At 40.6% G+C, this 21245-nt stretch overlaps 1 protein-coding gene across 7 annotated transcripts in view; it reads right to left on the bottom strand.

Annotated features, from left to right (window-relative positions):
• Positions 1-19835, bottom strand: part of ABLIM1 (actin binding LIM protein 1) — a 142686-nt gene extending 122851 nt beyond the window's left edge. For 5 of the 7 annotated variants that reach the window (XM_066190881.1, XM_066190873.1, XM_066190876.1 and 2 more), the window contains exon 1: positions 19702-19835. In XM_066190881.1, coding sequence (XP_066046978.1) covers positions 19702-19741 — 40 coding nt within the window. In that variant the 5' untranslated portion in view covers positions 19742-19835. Of the gene's footprint in view, positions 1-110; positions 226-6125; positions 6364-19701 lie in introns of those variants that run through there. The other 2 variants (XM_066190880.1, XM_066190878.1) reach the window with 2 other exon arrangements.
• Positions 19836-21245: the final 1410 nt, after the last annotated feature.

The raw sequence follows: 21245 nt of genomic DNA, 5'->3' as shown, positions 1-21245 counted from the left end.
AAACAGAAATTTCTACCTCTCTTTTTCCCATCCCAGTGCCGGCAGTGTTTTATCTGGTCAGAAAGCCCAGACCTTCTTCAGCTTGGAAGCAGCCTCCATTTCAGATTTACCTGAATCCGTCCTGCCTGCAGGAGGCTGTGCTGGCTCTGAGCATCCCCAGACCACAGGAGGAGGGCACCCCACTCTCCGGCCCCTTAGGGCTCTGCAGGGGAGCCACCTCTGCTGTCCTGCTGCAACCCTGCCCAGGAAGGGGACGGCATTTCTCTCTGGGTCGTTTGATTAAAATACCAAGGTTATGCAACTGCAGATGACGGACACAAGAGAGGAAGTCTCCCATCAGATACAGAACAAAAGCAGGACTCCCTGTAAACAACACTGGGGGGAAGTAGCCAAAATGTGTCCTTTCTAGAAAGAGCACCCGTTGGCATTATGGAGTCACAGAGCAGGGGAGATCTTTGCCTCAATCTCGCTGAACAATTTTCTCGCTGCTGCAATTGCCTATTTATACAGCATAGAGGAAACTAGAATATTTTCATGATTTCTTTGAATTTACAGCTTATTTAGCTCATCTTCCTTGCTAGCACCTACTAATAGTAGGAACTGCAATTTTGTTCTTGTTTATTGGATTACAGATAACAAAGAATTTAGGAGAAGGAGCAGTGAACCCTACAGAGTGGAATTCAGTTGCTCCAAGTGATGCTATCTTAATGCAGATTAATGCTAAACCACTGATTTACTACTAAACCAATTAGCTTAGATTGATCCGAACATGGACAACCACTTGCCAGAATTCTGAAACAGGAAGCCAAGGGCTACAAAGACATTAAGAGTTCTAATATTTTAAGTAAAAATATGTCAGTAACTAAATTGCAGTAGAGATATTGAAAATGGGCAAAGGATGAAGAACTGATCCTATATCATTACTTCTTCATTTCACACTTTATTAAAAACCAAAAAATCAAGCTAACTCTTCATAATTTGAGAACGAAAGATTATTAAGCGCTAACACAGATGGAGTTTCAGCTATATTTCTTACCACAAAACCACTACTCAGTATTTTCCACAAGGGTACTACTCCTGCTTCTCAGGACAATGCAGAACACATCTCCATTTGAGAATCTTTTACTCAGCTGAAGATTGTCTAAATCCCTCAATTATCACCACTCTTCTAGATTGAGCAAACATAAGTCCATTAATCTTTTCTCATAAATCTTTTTGCCTAATACAATTCCCACTGCCTTCCACTAAGTTCCCTCACAATTTATCAGTATCTTTCAAAAATAAAATGTCCAAAGCTAGAGACAGTATCCAGCAGAGTCCTATTCAGTAACAGGAGGGGAGAAAAATTATCCAACTGCTGTATGTTTCTCCTGCTAACACATCCCAGAAAAAGAATGGCAGCAGTATTATACACTCAATCTATATTTACCATACGTTACACTTATATTAACTGTATATTGCAGTTAATCTGTATGATGGTAAGTATCATTACTCTCCATGTGCTTTTCAGGATCAGTGTGTATTAGTTCCCACTTCTCATCTGTGCAAGTCCACACTTTACACTTCTAGACACTGAAATTCAACTGCGTAATTTCAAACTATATAGCTGATTTAGCAGGACTATTCTGAATAATGACATTGTCCTGCAGAAGAATGAAATAATGTTTCTAAACTTGAATTACCACAAATTTTAAAAGCATTCTCCCTGTTCAATTATTTAAAAAATATATAGGGACTGAGGCCAGGAGAGGTTGCTCAGTTGAAGGAATCAATTTGAAAAGCTATCAAAAAGAAGATTTACCTTATCTGAAGGACAGGAGCAGTCCGATCAGCACCTCCCAACATCTAAGGAGTACCACCTACACTACAATGCAAACAGAACCTGGATTTTCCTCTCTCATATCACTGCTTGCAACTTTTGAGATTGCTTAGTATTTGAGATTGGAAACGTGACAAGTTCACCATTAAAATCCTATGGCCATGGGTCACATCAAGTATCCATTCTGTGAGCAGCTACTAGGAACACCACCAGCAGGCAAGACCCAAGATTAAAACAGAAAGTCTCTTTTTTTCCTCCATTTTTCCTTCTTGCTTTCCAAGTAACTGCAGGGATTGGCGCTAAACAAACTGCTGCCTTCAGGGTGATCTGGGGCACTCCTTGATACTAAGAATGGAAAAAGACAATGGGATACAAAGAGTTTGTTTCCCTAAATGGAGGCTCTACCTTTCTTGCCATGGCACAGCAAGAAAACCTTACTAATGCAAAGACGCTGGTGTGTGGGATCTCAGATGTAAAACAGTGGGCAAAGGTTCAACTGTTTTATGCTGCAGCTTGTATTTTATAACTGGGACTTTCATTTCAAATCCGCAAAGCCCATTCCTCTCGACAGCACTCTACCTCTGTGTCTTCCCTCACATCACCATGTTGATCTCTTGGACTCCTCCTCTCTGCAAACATACACACAGAAAAATCAGACCTTCTTTTCCCCAGAACACCATTTCTCACAAAAAGAGTGAATCACTATTTCAGTTGGAAGGAACCTACAATTAATTATCTAATTCAGCTGCCTGACCAGCTCAGGGCCGACCAAGTTATTAAAGGCACTGTCCATGTCTCAAACACTGACAGGCTTTGGGGATCGACCACCTCCCTAGGGAGGAGGTGACCATGCCCAAATAAAGAAATTCTTCCTAATGTCCAGTGTAAACCTTCCCTGGCACAGCTTGGAACCATTTCCACACATTCTGTTGAACCCCATAGCAGTGGCCCCAGCCCATCAATCCAGCCCGTCCAGACCTCTCTGCAGAGCCTTCCTGCCCTCCAGCAGATCAACACTCCCACCCAACCTGGTGTTGTCAGTGAACTGATTGAGGGTGCACTCACTCCTCTCATCCTGATCATCAGTAAAGTTATTAAAAAGGACTGGGCCCAGTACTGAGCCCTTGGGAACACCACTGGAGACCAGCCTCCAACTGGACTCGAGTCCATTCTCCACCCCTGGTTAGTCTCAGCCACCCAGCCAGTTCTTTTACATAGTGAAGACTAAATGGGATCTTGGTGCTTCATAAATTTTCCTCCACCAGTCCAATTTATTTCCTGTCTCATCACTAGACTGTTCTCATGCTCCCTACATTTCCCCCCATGCCTTTCTCATCCTCTTAAATTGCTTCTGTCTTTCTTTACATCCAGCTGATGCAACAGAAGCAGCCATTCCCACAAGTGATTCTTTAAATACATATGGTTACATAAAGAGGTACTAACCTGATACAAGAGGTCGCTTAGGTAATGTGGTGTGTATCTCCTTTCCCTCAGGTGTGCACTGTCACAGCCAGAGCGATCACTTTGCAAAGTTGCACAAGGTGTCATTGACACAAGTGACAGGGGACAGTATCTTATATGAGAAGCAACATCCCACAGTTCCAAGACCATTTTCTCTTCAAAATTCCAGTGCTCTTTTGCAACCAACTTTCAGGTTTTGCTAATCCTCAAAATTGGACATTTTCCCACAGATTCCTTTGTATCAGGGTCTGGCCTCAGAGAATCAAAGCCATGTGCTGAACCAGCCCTTCTAGGGTAAGAGAGATTTTGTTGCAGCAAACCACAGCAGGCAATCTCTCTCACAGGAAGCATCCTTACACCTCCCCTGGACACAGAAGGGAAGATGGCTCATAATTCCTTGGCCAAATGAACTCAAGAGAAATGCAGAATGAAGGTCATTTCAGGGATTCAAAGCTACTTTTGAACTCCTTTTTTTTCACATTTTCTTCAACTTTTAGAGTGGTTTTAACTGTCAGCGTGATGCCACCATTTAACTTTGCGAGACAAGTTTAACCTCCCACATTCCCATTATGAAGGGGATGGAATTTCAGGATGCAAGTGCTAAGTAAAAACAAGTCATGGGTTAAATGGACGATACTCCACAGGCTCACCTCCTGAATACTAAATAGCTCTGCACATGTTGATAATTCTTGGCCTTCCAAAAACCTAAAATATGGGCCTTTCCTGATGTTTATGATTCCACTTATGATCAACAAGAAAAATAATTACTGAGTCTCCAAATGCTTTGAACAGTGTAATTTCTAATCTCTGTTTGCAATGCCAAATAGAGACAGCAAACTGTCCTTCAGCAGGGTTTTTAAGCTGCTAAATCTTGTTGTACTTGAGGGACCATAATCCCCAAGCAGCACGTGGCCTAAGAGACAGACTTAAGTGTTTTGCCTCTTAAAGTCACATACAGCATTTACCCCCAGGATGTTTTCAAAAGGCATTCCACTGCTTTTATTTTAAGTGGGTGAGATTCTGATTCCAATTGTTGTAATTTAGGTAAAGGTGAGGCATCAGACACCTTTCAACCTTTCAGTTGGCATTATACATGGCACTGGAAAGCAGGAACACAATTCCCACCCTATTGAATAGTAGCACCCATACTGGAGGGTGAAAGGAAAAAATCCACGGTGGTTATTTGCATTATCTATTGCAGCACAATGCTAAATATAACCTGTCCCACTATCTTAGTGGTTGCTTACACACGAGTGAAGAGCTGCAAAATTGCAGATTTCCAGACTGATTTAAGCCTCAAACAAATTAGAAGACAGCTCCCAGCCTGCTATGATGGCAAGAATTTCGTTGGAGTCCTGCACGGATTGATCATATAGCTGGTCACTGTTCATCCAAATAATTTTCAATTCTAAATTGTGTTTTATAAAAATGCCAAATTGTATGTAGATTGCTTTTCTCTAGAATACCAATGGGAAATACTGCGGGGGCTGGCAAGGCAGAATGATATTTGCTTTTTCCCAGCTCACAGCTATATTATACATTTGCCCTGTGTTTTAGCATTGCTTTCATTGAAATATTACTTTTAAAATAACTGATTACTCCGAAGCAGTAACTATCTGCAGCACCATATGGGTTGGCTACAGTTCTCTTACAAGGTGAAGTTCATTAAGTATAGAGATGACCAGCAAAAAGCAATTTGCACAGAAGAAAAAATGTCATGTACCAAAGTAGATCTTTGAAAAATACTTGCCTACCAAATACAATCACTCAGTATTAACATTTTGAGGAGCTGGACAGAATGACAAGCATATAGCAGCTTTCTTCATCTGCTTAGTACAGATGAAATTCCACCATATAAGCAGTTTGGGTTATCAACACTGAAGTTCATAAAGCAAGTCCTAGAAGATAAAATCTTTGAAATTTATCTGGAAGAGAATAACAGTTACAGCCAATTTCTCATTCACAGACAGGAGTTTCCAGAAAAAGTTTCGTTTTTTTTTTTTTTTTTTTAATTTTTAATGGACTGTAACAAACCAGTCAAGCTGATGAATTCCAGATACAAGTTCTTACATCACTAATAGTTCTACTAAGGAATAAGCTAACTAATAAGTTCAATATTAATTAAAACAAAAAACAAATTTTACAAACTACAGGGAGGAACAAAGAGCATCATTATGACTCTGCACATACCCACATTGTGCTACAGGATGAATGGACTTTTATTCCCCAATTTTTCAAGAATTATGGAAGAATTAGGAAAATAAATGTAAAAGAATAATCAAAGGCATGGACTGGCTCCTCCAGGCAGAGCATCTAAATAAGTTCTGGCCTCTTATCCAGAAAAAGGAGGCATCTGGATATAAGATACATCAGAAGCCTAATAAATTCACAAATGACAAGGAGGTGAGCACAGAAAGACATTTAATCACTTCTTCCAATTCAAGAATGAGGCAGTTTCAAATGATACTGCTTGGCAATAGGTTGAAAACAAGCAGAAGGGAACACAGTTTCACAAATCCCATAGGAAAGCTCTGAACACACTACTTACAGGATGCTGTGCTTTCAAAAGGTACTTTTCTAGCTTGAATACTTCTGAAGATTTAGGCCCCCTTTGTCCCAGGATGGACATACAGAGAGAGCTGTACCTATATCCACCAACTATATCCAGATTCTAATTCGGCATTTTATTCTTCTTTCCCTCTGTCAGTGATAAAGTATTTCTCCACACCTGAACACACTTTCTGTCATACAGTATCTTGCTGCTACACAAAACATAAGGTAACTGTAAAGCAACTTAGCCAATTCACCAACCAAAAATCAAGATCTGACGGCAGTCCTCACTTACCCAGATGCTCAGGAGTGTCATATAACTGCTCACACAAGTAGTAGTCATCTGGATTCAAGTAGGGCAGTTGCTTCAGCAAGCTCTGCTTAGGAATGAGATACAAGACCTCTGCAATATCCCCATCCTCAATTACTGACATCCTTCTGACTGAATTTCGAAATTTCACTTTTTCCAGCACCAGTTCTTCACCTGAGCCACACAGCTTCCCAAAGCTGTTTAAGATGGGGAAGGATGGCATTTCTATCCAGAAGAAGCTAAGGAAAGCAACTCGTAGTGCACGCAGTCAGTCTATTACTCACGGCACACTGCCCTTTCCAATCCTTCTCTTTTTCTCTTATCCAGCAAAGGAGATTAAGGAAGATATATTTTTAGTGATTATCTTCAAGAGATTAGAACAGTATGCTTGATCAGGTGATTGCCATCTAAAACTATTGTAATCAGTTGAAACTCATCCCTGTGAATGCAAAAATCACAAACAAAACCAAAAAGAGTATCTGAAAATCAGATTAATATTCAGGATAAGAGAGAGAACGTAACTGAGTTACATAAGAGGATTAGTTTAAAATCAAAAAACCTTGCTGTGTCAAAAATCTTATTATAGAAGAATCATCATCGTCATCATCATCATCATCATCATCATCATAAGCTACAAATGCACATCTGTGCATTTAATCTAACACGGCCCTCTTCCATGCCAGGTCTGTCTGTGTGCAATGGAGAAAAGGCTGCAGCAAAGGTAGAGCACGTTGGTCCTCCTTTTATAGGAATGAACAAGCACTGGCTGGCACTACTTCATAAGCAGATTTCTTTGGAGAAATCCTTTCTGCAGCTTTCACTGCCTATTGCAAACAAAAGCACTTAAGCTTTCCCCTAACCATTAAGGATTGGTTTGCTTCTGCTCTTCCTCTGCACCTTCCTGTGTAGCTGACAGCAGAGGCTTTGCAGATACTGTGCCAACCCCTCCTCCTTCACCTACAAGAAGTATTTACATTAATCCAATTCCAGTGACCTGCTAATCTAATCATCTAATGAATATTTCTCCCTGGGTAAAGGCAAAGTTAATCATCAACAGGGCACTGGAAAGTCACAGGAAATTCCAAAGTGAAAAAGACAAAAAAACCCATCCAAACTAACAACATTCATCATGTGTAAGGGAAAGTTCCAGGTAGACCCCAGGCCTGGATGTGCTCAGAGGCAACTTCAGACTCTCTACTCAGTGAAACGCACAGAGACAACTGTGCAACCAGTGTCTGGCCCTTAACTCAACTCCCCTTAACACAGAGAAGTTAGCTGCAGCTGCAAAATGACCAGGTGAAATCACTGCACTGCATCCAGTAGGGCTTTTTCTAAATTAGAATGTGACAAAAACTCTACCAATAGACTTCCTGAGCACAGTGAGAAACTGTTACTCAATTCTCCCTCAAAACTCAGAGCTCAAGTACTAACTCCAGATGGGGATAGGCTTTGAAGAGAAGGCTGCTTTATTTACTCTTTCAAAGAGAAAATACCATCTCATAAATCCAGACTTTGATCATCTGTTATTACACATCTCCTATGAGGTCAATTACTTTATATTTTTCAAGTAGTATGACTTTTTTATCATCTTGAAACTGCAATTACAGTTCCCCTTAAACAGCCCTGCTCCTGGATTTTCTAATCAATGGAGAACACAGTAGGACAATCTAGAATAAATCTGTACTAATTTTAATGGGGTGATTCTAACGTGTATTTGAGGAAGCGCTGGCTTAATCGATATAGCAACTCCAGTTCTGCCATAGAGTATCTTGTATCAGATCACAGATCTCAGCAAATGGTGTGTTTTAAGCATTCCTTCTAGGATATGAAGCTTTGCAGCAATTTTTCAACCTCTCCCAGATTTCTCAGCCTACTGACCTGCACTCCACAGCCCCTCAGTGGAACAGGCAGCTCTGAAAATCCAAAAGCTTCTACGAGTGAGGGTGGATCTCCATTCAGAGCTTAAAGCAGAGGGATGACTCACGGGAGAGGCTGGATGAGTCAACACAAGGATGTCTCAGTCTGAGAGTGCCATTTGTTGCTGGATAATGGGTGGAGGATGCTGACATCTGCCAACAGCAGTGCCCGCCATCCAGCCCCGCCGACACGTCAAGGGGGACTTTGCCCTCTGAGGTGAGGCAAATGCACACATTGCCCAGACATGAGCCCTGCTGCAGAAGTCAATCCTCAGAGAGCAGAAAGGTGAGCCCTGCAGAAACTCTTCCAACCGTGGCAACACTTGCTAAAGCTTGGCTGCCTAATACCAAGAAGAAAAGTCTGTCCTTACACTGGAGTTCGAACACACTGGTGTAAGGCTGAGTCCCCATTTTCTGCTGTGTCCATGCTGATTCCAACCTCCAGCTCTGTTGAGCAAGACATTCATTACACCAGCTCTTGCAGTAAGAACTAAACCAGTATGACCAGTATATCCACTACAGAAGCACTCAGCCTGTGACCACTGTCTGATGATCTATCCAACAGTGCCGCACAATCCAGTGCTCTTCCACCACCAAAACACACAGGACTGGTGGGGGACAACGGATCAGGATTTTGTGACCCTAATATGTCACTGCAGAAACATCCTGCTTAATTAAAAATAAGATTTTACTTCCTCTGAGACAGACTTGTATAATGCTGCCCCTTTCCAGCCTTGGCTATTGCTGTCACTGTCGGAGAACTGCACCTTCAAAGACCCCATGCCAGCTGCTGCTTAATTACACAAAGCAATATGATTTTTGGATAGTTCATGTTTTTTTAAGTACAGTGTTTGTCTTCATAAGCCTCAGTCCTGTCAATATGTAATATAAAGGGATAAGCAGTAGAAAGAAGCAAAACAAGACCAGGAAGCCTCACAGTGGTTTCTGAGTCAGATAAAGGACTGTTTGTAGCACATCCTTGTGTCCAAGGCAAAGGACAAGGCCTGAGACAGCCTTGTACAACACACAGTTACTAAATCCTGGGATTTAGCCTCACTCTGAATCAAAAAGACAATGGCAATCTCCTACCACTTAAGTCAAGCATTCAATCAAGTGGAATAAGTTGATTTTTGGTGTTCTTGCTGAAGAGAAAAGAAAAAGGCAGGAGTAACAGGGGCACAGCCCTGACCTTATGTGTTGTGAAGGAAAGTCTCAGGAATCCAGGGCACTCAACTCAGAACTAGCACTGAGGAAATGTTCTCAGGATCTGCCAAGTAGCAAAACCTGTTTAAATCACTGCCAATTCAAAGCCGTGTCTAATCCAAGCAGTCAGTGCTGGGATCTCGAGCCTTCACAGAGCACAGTGTGAGATATGGGCACTTTCCAGACTGACAGTTTTCACAGGGGGCTGGCTGGATAGGAGACAGGAATTATGCAGAATAGCTACTTTAAATATTTTATCTCGTTTCCAACTTTATAAATATTTTATTTATAAATATTTCCAGCTGTCTCAAGACCATTTCTTATTCAATCCCCTCTGAATTCACCACACCAATTGGCTGCCTGGATGATAAAAATACATGCATGTTTCATATGCAACCAGGAATAGAAGCATCTCTTCAATGCTCCAAGAACAGAAGTAACAAAAAAATTTGACTGCAATCCACAAATAAATTAAAAAACAGAATAGCAAGCAGTGAATAATAGTAAAAACCAGACACCAAGGGCTAAATACATAGAAGAGGAAATATCCCTCCATGTTTCAGAGAATCACTGAGGATTAGACTTGCCCTTCAGCAGAAATGTGTAGTGCACTAATGCTGTCTTAATTGCTTCTGCCATCAGAGTCAAACTTCTTGCAAATGCATTTCAGTGTGACTTTAGTCTTGCATTAAAAGCAACAAAAAACCCAATCAGAAACCCAAGAAACTGAAGTCAGTCACACTAATTCAGCAAAACCTAGCTGCAAAAAATAATCAAAACAAAAATACAGGAAACAAGGTAAAACAAAATGAAATTTTCCTTTTCTCTCATCATATCACTTCAGAAGGTAACACATCTATTACACAGGTAGATAGGCCCAAATAATGTTTCATGCATCTGTCTAAGGAAACAGGATTATCAGGATTACCTTCTCCATGTGAGAATTCTCAAAGATGTTGAGAGTAAGGAGAGGAAAAAAGGGCTTTCATCTAAATGAAAAATGAGCAAGCAGTCTGACTACTTTTACCACAAAATAGAGTTATCCAAGCAATAAAATAACTAAACCAGCAAATGACTGGAAAAAAAAATTTTAAAAAATATCCAGCTTTCAAATTCACACACACAAAAGAAAAGCAAAACTTTACTTGTAGTAAAACTACTCCACACATTCAGCTTTTTCACTTCTGACTCCCACTATTTACTTACTCAAGACTGTAGGCAAATGTATAAACACTCAGCTATTTACTGTAAACTTGAGGAAACCCTTCATCCCCATAATGAACACCAAAAAATCCACATGAACATCTTAATTTACCTGGAATTTAACACAGCACAACAAAATTTACCTAAGTGTCCAAAACAGGCAGTCATCTTCTGGGCATACTGGCAGAAGCCCTTCACCCCGTAGGGCTCCTCAGCCAGGACCTGCTCACTCATGGCTTCAGCACGAGCTGCCTCTCTCTGCACGGTCAACCAACTACTGCTTGTTTAAGGCTGATAAGGCAACAGATCTTCCTCTTCCAATTTATCTCCATTAATAATTCAGGTACTACATAAAATTTGCTGAGCTTTAAAAAACCGGTAGTGCAAAGCTATTTTGTGGCTTTTGAAGTGATCATGTTTTAGTCCTTAAAAAGTATCTCAGCTATTATATTCCAATAGTTTACAGAAAATCTTTTCAAATGGCAATAAAATCCATTCCCTTGCTGCACAAGAGGAAATTTTGTGGGGATTATACTCAGGTCAGAGAGACATTTAAATGTTCTCCTAGCTTAAACCCAGGAACAGAATTACCACCACTACTGAAATGTGTTATTACGTACTGATTAGTGTTTTCACCAATGACATGGACAGTGCGATCAAGTGCACCCAATAAGGTGAACCACAGGCTGCCCAGGGAGGTGGTGGATGCTCCATCCCTGGAAACAATCAAGGCCAGGTCGGATCGGGCTCTGAGCAACCTGATCTAGTGGAACATGTCCCTGCTCATTGCAGAAGGGTTTCACTAGAGGGCCATTAATGGGTCTCCCCATCCCAAAGTTATCCCATGGAATTCTATGATTCCATTATACCCCTGCAAGCAGGCATGTCCACTGCTATAAGAACACCACTAGTTCATCACATACTACCATGCCCCACATCTCAGTGCTATACATCTTCTGGGGACTCAAAATCCCAACAGAGCACAGGTACAAACACCACTGTGTTTTCTGGCAACTTCCAGCACACTGCATCTCAGAAGAGCTGAGGCACCACAGCCAGGAGCAACAGGAACAGCGTATTTTCTCAGCTCACTCACTGGAGCATGAGGCCCATCTAATCTTGTCGTTATCCTGGCTGAGAAGAAAACACACAAGAGCTGACTGAGCAGTCCTGCTGCCAGACAGCTGCAGTGGCCACACATACCTGTCTGTGTTCTGCTCATCTACAGAAATCCACTACCAATCACACTCATGTCAATGACATCTGCTCAGCTGAATACTGCAGAATGGCTTTGGCTGTACTCTCTTGACTCAGGTGGTGATGACCAGTGATGAACAGGTGTTCCACACAAGCAAATATGCTCCCTGTCCACTACACTTGTTTTCTGTCCACTCACTTACTTAACAGTTGCTGCTTCCTCACTGAGACCATATCCACTCATGAAAAAAACGTTTAGCAGAGCTCATATTAGTTCTGCTGATGGCCATGTAAAGCACTGGTACTACTAAGTAGACACTTCAAAGAGACATCTATGCTAGTACACCTAGATGCAAATTTTATTCATGACAGATTGAAAAGTCTAGGTACTAATATTTAATATTACTTCTCAGATACTAATATTTAATATTACTTCAACAGTTTCCAGTCTAGAAAAGCATAAGATATAATTAAAAAAACAGCTATGGGGCTTAGGTATCATTTATTGTGATAAAGTCTATGGAGAACCTGCAGAGGTAGGGATTCTACAGTCCACAGGTCTCTGCCAAGTCAGTTTATTGGTTTAAACCCACACAAGGTTCTCTAAGGTAAGCTGTACTACTGTCTGTGGCAGGAGGAACAGAAAGACCACAAAGCCACAAGGCTTCTCTGACTGGCAAAAAAAAAAAAAAAAAGAGTGACTAACTGAAAAGTGCTAACTCAGATTAAAGTGGTATCAAAGGTAAAAGGATCTGTGTTTTAACTCAGCTGAGCAACACAATTAAGAATGAGTGTCCCATACAGGCTTCTTATCAAGCTGCCATGTGACATTTTTTTCCATGGCATTTATAACTGACCTTCAAGTAATCATTAGCCAAACTCCATCAAATGTCTCTCTCTTTCTGCAGCACACACATGCAAATTGAAGAACGGCAACAAAGTCTGTCCGGTCCCTGAAGTCTGTAAATGTCTGTGTGAAAGGACAGTGTCAAGTTCAAGTCTGAATAGGGTGTAGCTACATTTTTATCTCAAGAGTCAAACTTCTGCTCTTTGAAAAACCACCTGGGGATCTCTCCAGGTGGCACACTGAAAATCAGACCCGTTTTATATGTCAACAGCAAGATCTGCATGCTCAAGCCATTCCGTTAAACTAACTTGGAAATAAGAAAGCAAATGTTGTTTTATGTATTGGTTTCTTGGTATTCATTCCAAAACATACATGAAGCATCACTTGGCTCTTTACTCTCCTGTTACAATTTGTAACCGAGAAAAAACGCAAGAGAAAACACAACTGCATTTCTATCTCAGGCTTAACTAAGACCACACTGTGACAATTTCCTTTCCCAGCTGATGACATTTGCAAAATCTTTCAGCTGAATTAAAGCATTGTGTTCTGCTTCCTGTTATCAACTATGTATGATAACTTCCATGGCACATGAGCCTTTGGTAACAAAAGCCCAGCTTTGCAGTGCATTGTAATGCTGGACAGGCATAACAAGCTCTTGGGAATGCTTTTCCCTGTGCTGTATGCTCAGAAACTGAATCTGACTCACTTCCCCCATCCCTAACAGCCACCAAGTTTATCCTTCAGTGAAGCAGTGAGCAGAAAGATTAAACAAACAAAAATATCTAAACAATAAGCTTGAGATTACATCTAATGATCTCTTTCTTGGACAAAGGAGAGCAACACCAGCCATCTGCCTTCACATGAAATTATTAGCTGGGCTGCAATAGGACAAAGAAAAACAGTACCTAGAAAAACCAATCGTTAAATGAAATATTTAAATGGCATTTGGGAGAAAAGCCCTAATAATGTCAGCTAGTAAAGTACTGTCTAGTATCTCTGGAAACCTTAACATAGGATTTGGGAAATATGCTGTCTCTGCACTCCCACAGACTTGCTGTTCATCCCTGAGCCATTCCCTTAATCTCTTTCATTGTGTTTCCCCCTATCACTTTCCCCCTCACAAGGGATTTGTAACAATAGGTACATTAAAGACTGAAGTTTTCAGATTCTGAGATAATGGAAACTATAGACGTACCACAGATAGTAACACCGGGGACTAACTGGTCAGCATTAAAAAAAGAGGCCATGTAAAGCATAGCTGAGTGCTTCTCCTTGATCATTATTACCTTCCAACTTCATTACCGTATTTCTCAATGAGTTTCCAATAGATTGTATCCCTTTTTTAACAGTAAAAGTGCTTGTTTTCCACAGAAAACCAGGTTATCAAGAAAGTTATCAAAAGAGTTAATTCTGGACATCTTCTCCCATCTGAAAATTCCATTTTTAGTTATTCTAAAAATGTGATTCTAAGGAGAATCACTGTTACTGCGGTTGCTGTGAGTAGAAGAGTTAGGTTATGTCAAAAGGCCTGATTCAACCAAAGGATATTTACCTTACTTTATCCATTGCAATGTTTATTTCAGAATAGTCATGGAAGAACTATCTCTGTTTACATCTATTTTCAGACATAAAATAACAGTGTGTGCATTAATGGATCTGTCTATTGCAGTATTAGAAGATGAGGTGGCTCAGCATTTATTTCCTGGCAGCACAAGGCTAATCTATTGATCTACAATGTCAAGAACACTGCACTATGGATTCTTACAGCAAAGCCAATCCTTTTTACTTACACATAGAAAAAAAGCCAAGTGTAATTGGTGACAACTGAAGCAATTTCATAGGCAAGATAAAGTGAAAGCTATATGAAATATAAATACAAAAACTGCTGCACCCCCAAGACTCTGTATGATTGACTCAACAACACAATCCAAGTGCTTGCCTATCCCATAGTTTATAAATAATCCCATGACATCTGTGAGGCTGAGCTCTATGCTTGAAGTCAAAGAGGTGCCTAAGCCACTCTAGGGAACAATTAGCCAAAAGGATCCTGGCAGAAGCTGGCAGTCCTTCAGATCTTCAGTAGGAAGCTTTTTTCCTACTCCTCAGCAATGTTTAGGTGTCTTTTATTAAAACAGAGCAAAGACTTCCAAGATAAATGTAATTCCTTTAATCATACTCTTTCCTTTACTTTTCCTTTCTTGAACTTTGACATTTTTCTTCCAGCTGAGAGAACAATCCTCTTCACAATGTAGACTTCATAGTAACTGAGACAGAAATATGTTGGGAAGCAAAGAGATCAAAGTTGAGATCTTTCAATCCTCAGTTTATTTCCTGTACCTTTGGAAAGGGTGTTGTGTTACAAGCATGACATCAAAGAAAGCACCACTCCTCTGGTTATGTATTGAAATAAACTAGATATCATTGTGCTCTTTTCTGACATGTCACATAACTACAGAAACATACACGGTAACTTCACTAAAATGCTGAATTTGAGTAAAGAATTACACCAGAAGAAAGTCTTCTCTAGGTCACTGCAGAGTTCCCTGAACATGTTAATTTAACTTTACCCATTGTCTCCTAACACTGCATCTTCTGCTGTAGATGTAGCACCAGCACACATGATCAGAAGAATCAGGTGTTTCTCTTGCTGCATCCAACTCCCAAATTCTCCAACACCACAGCCCTTTTTGGAGCATGGCATACCTCTAAAAGGAGAACTCCTGCAGTCACACTGCCCTCTTGTAGCATCAGTGAGGCTCCAAAAGGGAGTCCTTCTTTGTACTATAAAGACTAATTTAAGCCCCTGCCCGAAGCCAGTAGAAACTGTTTGTCAATGTCCATCACAACTAAGAATAGGAGGTTACCTTTCTATATAGTGGAAAGTATGGCACTGCTACAGGATGCCAGAAATGACATCAGATCAGTTCATCCACTGCCAGCATTCCTCATAAAAGCAGCTTTAAATATGCTGTGTTGGCTAACCTTTGTTTTCAAATTAAATAAATCCTACTGCACTGTTGAACCCTTCCTCTTGTGGTCAGCATTATCTTCTGGTCAAATCAGCTGCACACACAAGTGATCAAGAGCCCTGTTAAAAACTAAGAAACTGTCAGTTAAGCAAAATTATCACTCTGTGAGCAGCTCACTTCTCTCACAGGGATCACATTCTGTACAGGCAAAACTCAGGCAAGGACACATCTGAAAATACATTGATTGGGACAGAAAAACCTCTTGGATTTTGTTTCCATTTATTAATAGCAGGAAATTACATACAGCATATGTCAACTAGTATTTGATAAAAAGAGGTTTTAACCCCCTTGGGTATTTCATAACTACACAAACAGTTTGCTTGTATTTTACTGATAATTTAGTGGAATCTACACAAACAAGAGCTGTAATCTGGCACCATCAGGAAAAGCAGCAGTCAGAGAAATGCAGCAAACTTCCAGAGCTGACAGTACATTAAAGAGGAGAAACATGTTCCTGATTTGATGACAGGTACAGCAGGGTTTGTTCTTTACCAGTGCTGCTCAACACAGGACAAGCCATATCTTAGGATATTTCCCTGACATGTGCAGTGTTGTGAAGCTGTGCCTATCAAATCCACTGAGAGTTATTCAAAGATAACTGCATCAAGAGTCTTGATCTTGCTGTGGAAGTGGAAGGCACTCACAATCTAGCAAGCTACACTTTTGAAAGAGGAAGTAGGAAATAAGGTCTTACAATAATGGGAAAAATCATTCCAGTGGTATCATAAATTACTGGAATGGTAAATGAGTCAAATGAAGCACCTACAAAGAATTTAAGACACTATTTTGACTGCTTGACTGATATTTCCTATATTGCATTGGCAGCGATGATGTACAGCAATATTTCTTCAGCAAGAATTTCTTGATCTTATCCTTCCACTGCATGACCAAATGCCATCAATTAAGGTGGGGTTTTTTTAAGGTCTTATGTGTCATGGGCTACTAAGAAAAGTCATTTTTCCAGCAGCTGAACTTTAAACACAAGTGTAGGATTTCAATTAATTTTAAATTAATTGTAATTAGAACATAATGTAAAATTAAGATGGCCCTGGCCATCTTTGAGGGAGGATTTCTGCTGCATTTTTAGCCATCACCACGGAGTCTCTGTACTTCCTGGTATTAAAAATACATTAAATATTGTATCTATACAGTTACTTCATGAGATGCCTGATTCTTCAGTTTCTGTAGAATGTAAACAACTATTAATAGTACATACTAGGAGGGTGGTTGGTTTGGGTTTTTTAAGTGTAAACACTCCCTCAGCCTAGAGCAAAACTCAAGTTTCCTCTTATTTGTGTTGATGTTACCACTGTGGTATTTGTTTAATACACAGATTTACCACTGACACAAATCAATGACCAAAAAAACACACCCTTTTTCCATGAAGTTCAGCTTTAACATCTCTTCTGGTATTAACGCTCTCTAGGCATCTTCAATTTTTTTTAGTCAGAGTTTTGCCCTGGTTTGATTGAGAAATAATTCTGCAATTAAAAACAGCGAAGCAACAACAAAAATACTTAAAGAAAGTAGGCAAGCCTGTCAGGTTGTGTGAATAAAAAGTGATTGATGAACTTCTTTAAGCAGCACTAAGCAAAATTTTCAGATGAATCAGTTAAAACAGGTGCTGATCACAACAGCGTTTATCAGTAGAAAGCCTTATGTTATAAACATATGTTGTGCATATTTTCAGGCTGAAACTAGTTGGCAGTTCCCAGTTATTTCCTTTTTAACTATGAATGAATTAGAAGATAATGCACCATTTTGTAGTGATTTTCTGATTGTTACTGAGTTTTCCCCCCAACACTTATGCTTTCTTTGAAATCCAGATCTTCACCGTACTGTTCCTGGAGTCAATTAATTGTTTCTGAACAAATAAAAAATTCTAGTTCTCCTGCTGCTGACTGGGTTACCATCAGAATGAGGTCAAGCCTTCCACCTCAAAATAGACAGCTGACAAAGAGAATTAGGGGATCATTTTTCTAGAATGAGAAAAGCCAGCTCGTGAAACTGATTAAAAATGGAAGTCAAACTAAACAACCTGTTTTCATTACCGACTTTAATGAAATGACAAACAGTTATCTCTATATATATTAGATTTCAAGACAGCTTGACTCCCCTACTAATGCTAGGGAAGGGAAAGTGCAAACACCTACAGAGCAGCAGGGAGAAGAATCAGCTGTCCCCGCTGTGCTCTCTCAGTGTGGCAAACATGAGTTTATCTACCTGGACCCAGCAGAGAGATTTCCAGCCCCACCCAGGAAATCACCAGCACCAACCAAGGCAGGCAGAGGTAGAAGCAAGGTTTTCCCAGTTCTCAGTGTGTCTGGTCAGGAAGAGAGAACCAGAGATTCAGCCTGAGTTCACTATAATGAATCCCCACAGGACCAGGGGATCAAATATTCATTTGATTAAATTCACATAATGATGTGGTGGTTTCCCACATCACAGCAATATCATAGAATCAGAGAAACGTGGAATCATTTAGGTTGGAAAGGACCTCCAGGATCATGGAGTCCAACTGTTAACCCAGCACTAATCATGTCCCCAAGTGCCACATCCGTGAATATATAGAAACAGTTGATTTTAGCCAAATGCTCAATGCTAACCAAACGCATACTCTGCTGAGATTAATTTATATGAATATAATAAATATAAAATAGTATTTCAAAAGCAAAATAGGAAAGAAATAAGGAAGGAAAAGGGAATTTTGCACATCCAATTCAGCACACGTTGAGGGAAAGAACAGAAATAAAACTACTACATCTAAATCACCATCAGGTTAAGTTTTTGGCCTACAAAGACTAACCAGCAATGGAAAGAACTGCAATTTTTTGTTGTTATAAACAGTTGGTAGAAAACTTGGGTTGGTTGGATTTTTCTGTTGTTTTGTTGGGATTTTCTAAGAAAAAGTGACAATTTTCATAAAGAGGTATACACAAGTCTTCAATATGTCTACCTGTACATTTTTTAATCTCCAGACCCACAGAGGTAGATGATATCGCTTTTTAAGAGACAAATATTGGATTAGAAAATGCAAAGAAGAAAACAGGACTTTACTTCTTCCACCTCTAACCCCTGAAATCAAATGGGCACCCCAAGGGTTTATTTATCTTTCCAAGCATAACAGAGGAAGCAACTTCCCACACTTGAGTTACCATGAAAGCTAAATATATCTTTTTAAACTTATGCCTTTCCCCCTACTTTTATCTAAGACTGTGATACAAAAAAGGAGGAATCTTTACTACGCAAACTAAGAGCTGCATGCCTCTTGGATGCAAAGAGTATTCACTCTGTATCACTCAACACCAAAGCCGTGCTGAATGTGCTTTAGGTGTGAAGGAGTGAAATGCCTTGAGTTTCACCTCGCTGCAGGTTGCTCCACATTGGCATCCTGTGCAGCACAGTCATACCTGAGCCAGGGCAAGGCACCACACACCAGGCACTGAGCAGCCACCCCTCCTGTCTGCTGTGCACGGACAGCAGCAGTGACAGGTGGCTGCAGGACAGACAAGAACTTGTAGGTGTGCTCAGTCAGTTACACACAGATTGCACAAGGCTTCCTGAGGTTAAACACCAAAGAAATCTGCCCTCAAAAGCACCCTAACACTGGCAGGTTAGCAGCTTTTCTTTCAAAGCATCAATTAGAAATACTCTGAACTCCTATGCCACCTGCCACTACAGAACTCTAAAACCTCTTTTTGCAGAGCTCACCCCAAAGCAACAGTGTGCTGTCATCATCTTTAGCTAGAAGACGGGAAACTTCAAAAGACAGCAGTGAATTATCTCTTACAAAAATACACAGGAAATCAGAGCTGGATAAAACACCTGTCTAATTCCCCTGAGTTGTGCTCTGCTCCCTATGCTCAGATATCCATTCCAGAAGAGCAGCACATGGGTACATGCACACACTGTTCAGCCAAGTAACAAAGTCCACTGTTCATAAAACACACCAGGCTGGGGAGGTGTTTAACTCTCAAATCAGTAAAGAAAAACAAACTGAAAAAAAGAAACTGCTTTTTTTATCAGAAAGATCCCAATTTCTGTCCAACAGAAGTTTCTCAGCCCAACTTCCCTCTATTAAATCCAAGAACCATTGTCCTGTGGATGGCTTAAGCTGTCATTTGTCATTAGAGATTTACATAGCAGGGCAATAATCCAGGACAAACCTTTGCCGTTTGCGGAGCTCTGGTGTATCTCTAGTTCCATTTGTGCTCTCAGGCAGTATTGTTCCTGCACCTTAAAAGCTACAGCCTCGCAGAGAACGGATGGCAAGCTGGAGGAACAAGTGAGAGCCTTCAGAGGTGGCTCACTCTGTGGCTGCACTCCTACTATTTCCTGGGTTGAACAGCATGAAAGGGAGTGGCCCAAGCAGAATAGGTGTGTCTGTGTTCCCAAACAGTTTAAAGGAAGAGTGAGTGTTTTCCTCTAGATATTATTCCATTACTAATCGAGACCTTGGTACACTGTCTTTCAAACAATGACATGTCTTAACGTTCTGACCATCTCAAATAAGCTGATATTATTGATAACTTTCTTTTTCATACAAAAGGATCCTAACCAGCAGCCTTAAAGGCTGCAGCCAGAATTGATTTTGTGCTGAGACTGTTTTCTGTCTATTTTACTCTGCATCTCATCCCCACTCCACGGCTGCTGTTTTACGGCTACACTGCACCTAAGCAAAGGAGGAAGAGCCTTTGAAAGAAACACTGTTACCCATTTCCACACATGCTTAGAACAGGGAAAACTGAAGTCCCAGGCATCTTCCCCCTGTTCCCTCCCGGACAGAGGCAATTAGGCTGACTGTAAGTGCAGACTTCCAGGCATTTCCTTCTACGCAGTTGCACATAGCCAGAGACAAACTGTTCCTTGAGCAGCTGAATTAATGAATCTTTTTGTTCTGATTGATTTGCGTCCAACATCCTCAGCACCCATCGGGTTTGCCCTACCTCCTTGTACCATCCTCTTGGCAATACCATTCCCAGAATTACTTCCAGTTCCTTTCCATTTGTCTGCTTTCCCAGTTCCTTTCCATATCCATTAAATCATCCACAGAACCCTTAAGCTGTCTTCTTTAACTGCTTCAGATTCTCTCTGAATTTCTGCTCACACCTCCGGAGCTGCACATTCTCTTCTTTCACTCTTTCTCCCCTGTACTAATGGTTAGTACTTTTAATTTCTGTTCCCCCGGAAGGAGGAGAGAGGGAAGAGTGAAAGAGAAGATGGTTAATCCTCATCCTATGATATTTGACTGAAAAGCAGCCAAGCACAAGGTGCAGAAACTGACAGCTTGCAACCTGAAGCCCTCTCCAGAACACACTTGCTCTCCTCTGTACATTATTATGGACTGAGAGATGCTGCTGAAACAAGAATCCCATTTTATCACTGAGATTTCACTTCGAATGACAAAAAATTATCAGTTCTCCTCTAAAAATGAATAAAAAGATGCCAGAAACACATAAAAACTTTTGGCTTCTTGGTTGGGAACTGCTAAACATGACCAAATTTTGGCCAAGTACTTTTATTCCCTCCTTCAAACACTAAATCCTGAATTTCCTGGACTCCTGACTTCATTTTTCCCACAATGAATCTTCTCAGCCAGCTTGTTAAAAATACAGTCATTCAGATGCACAGAGAAATGCAAACGCAGGCACAGAACCTGGTCTCTCTACCTTTATTCTCACCCTGTGACATTGTTTTTCCTGTGGTTTTA

Source organism: Chamaea fasciata, unplaced genomic scaffold (assembly GCF_029207755.1).
Source record: "Chamaea fasciata isolate MVZ Bird 193981 ecotype frontalis unplaced genomic scaffold, bChaFas1.0.hap1 SCAF_9, whole genome shotgun sequence".
Classification (NCBI taxonomy): domain Eukaryota; kingdom Metazoa; phylum Chordata; class Aves; order Passeriformes; family Sylviidae; genus Chamaea; species Chamaea fasciata.
Note: the sequence above shows the minus strand (reverse complement) of the source record. Positions and strands in the feature narration are given on the sequence as shown.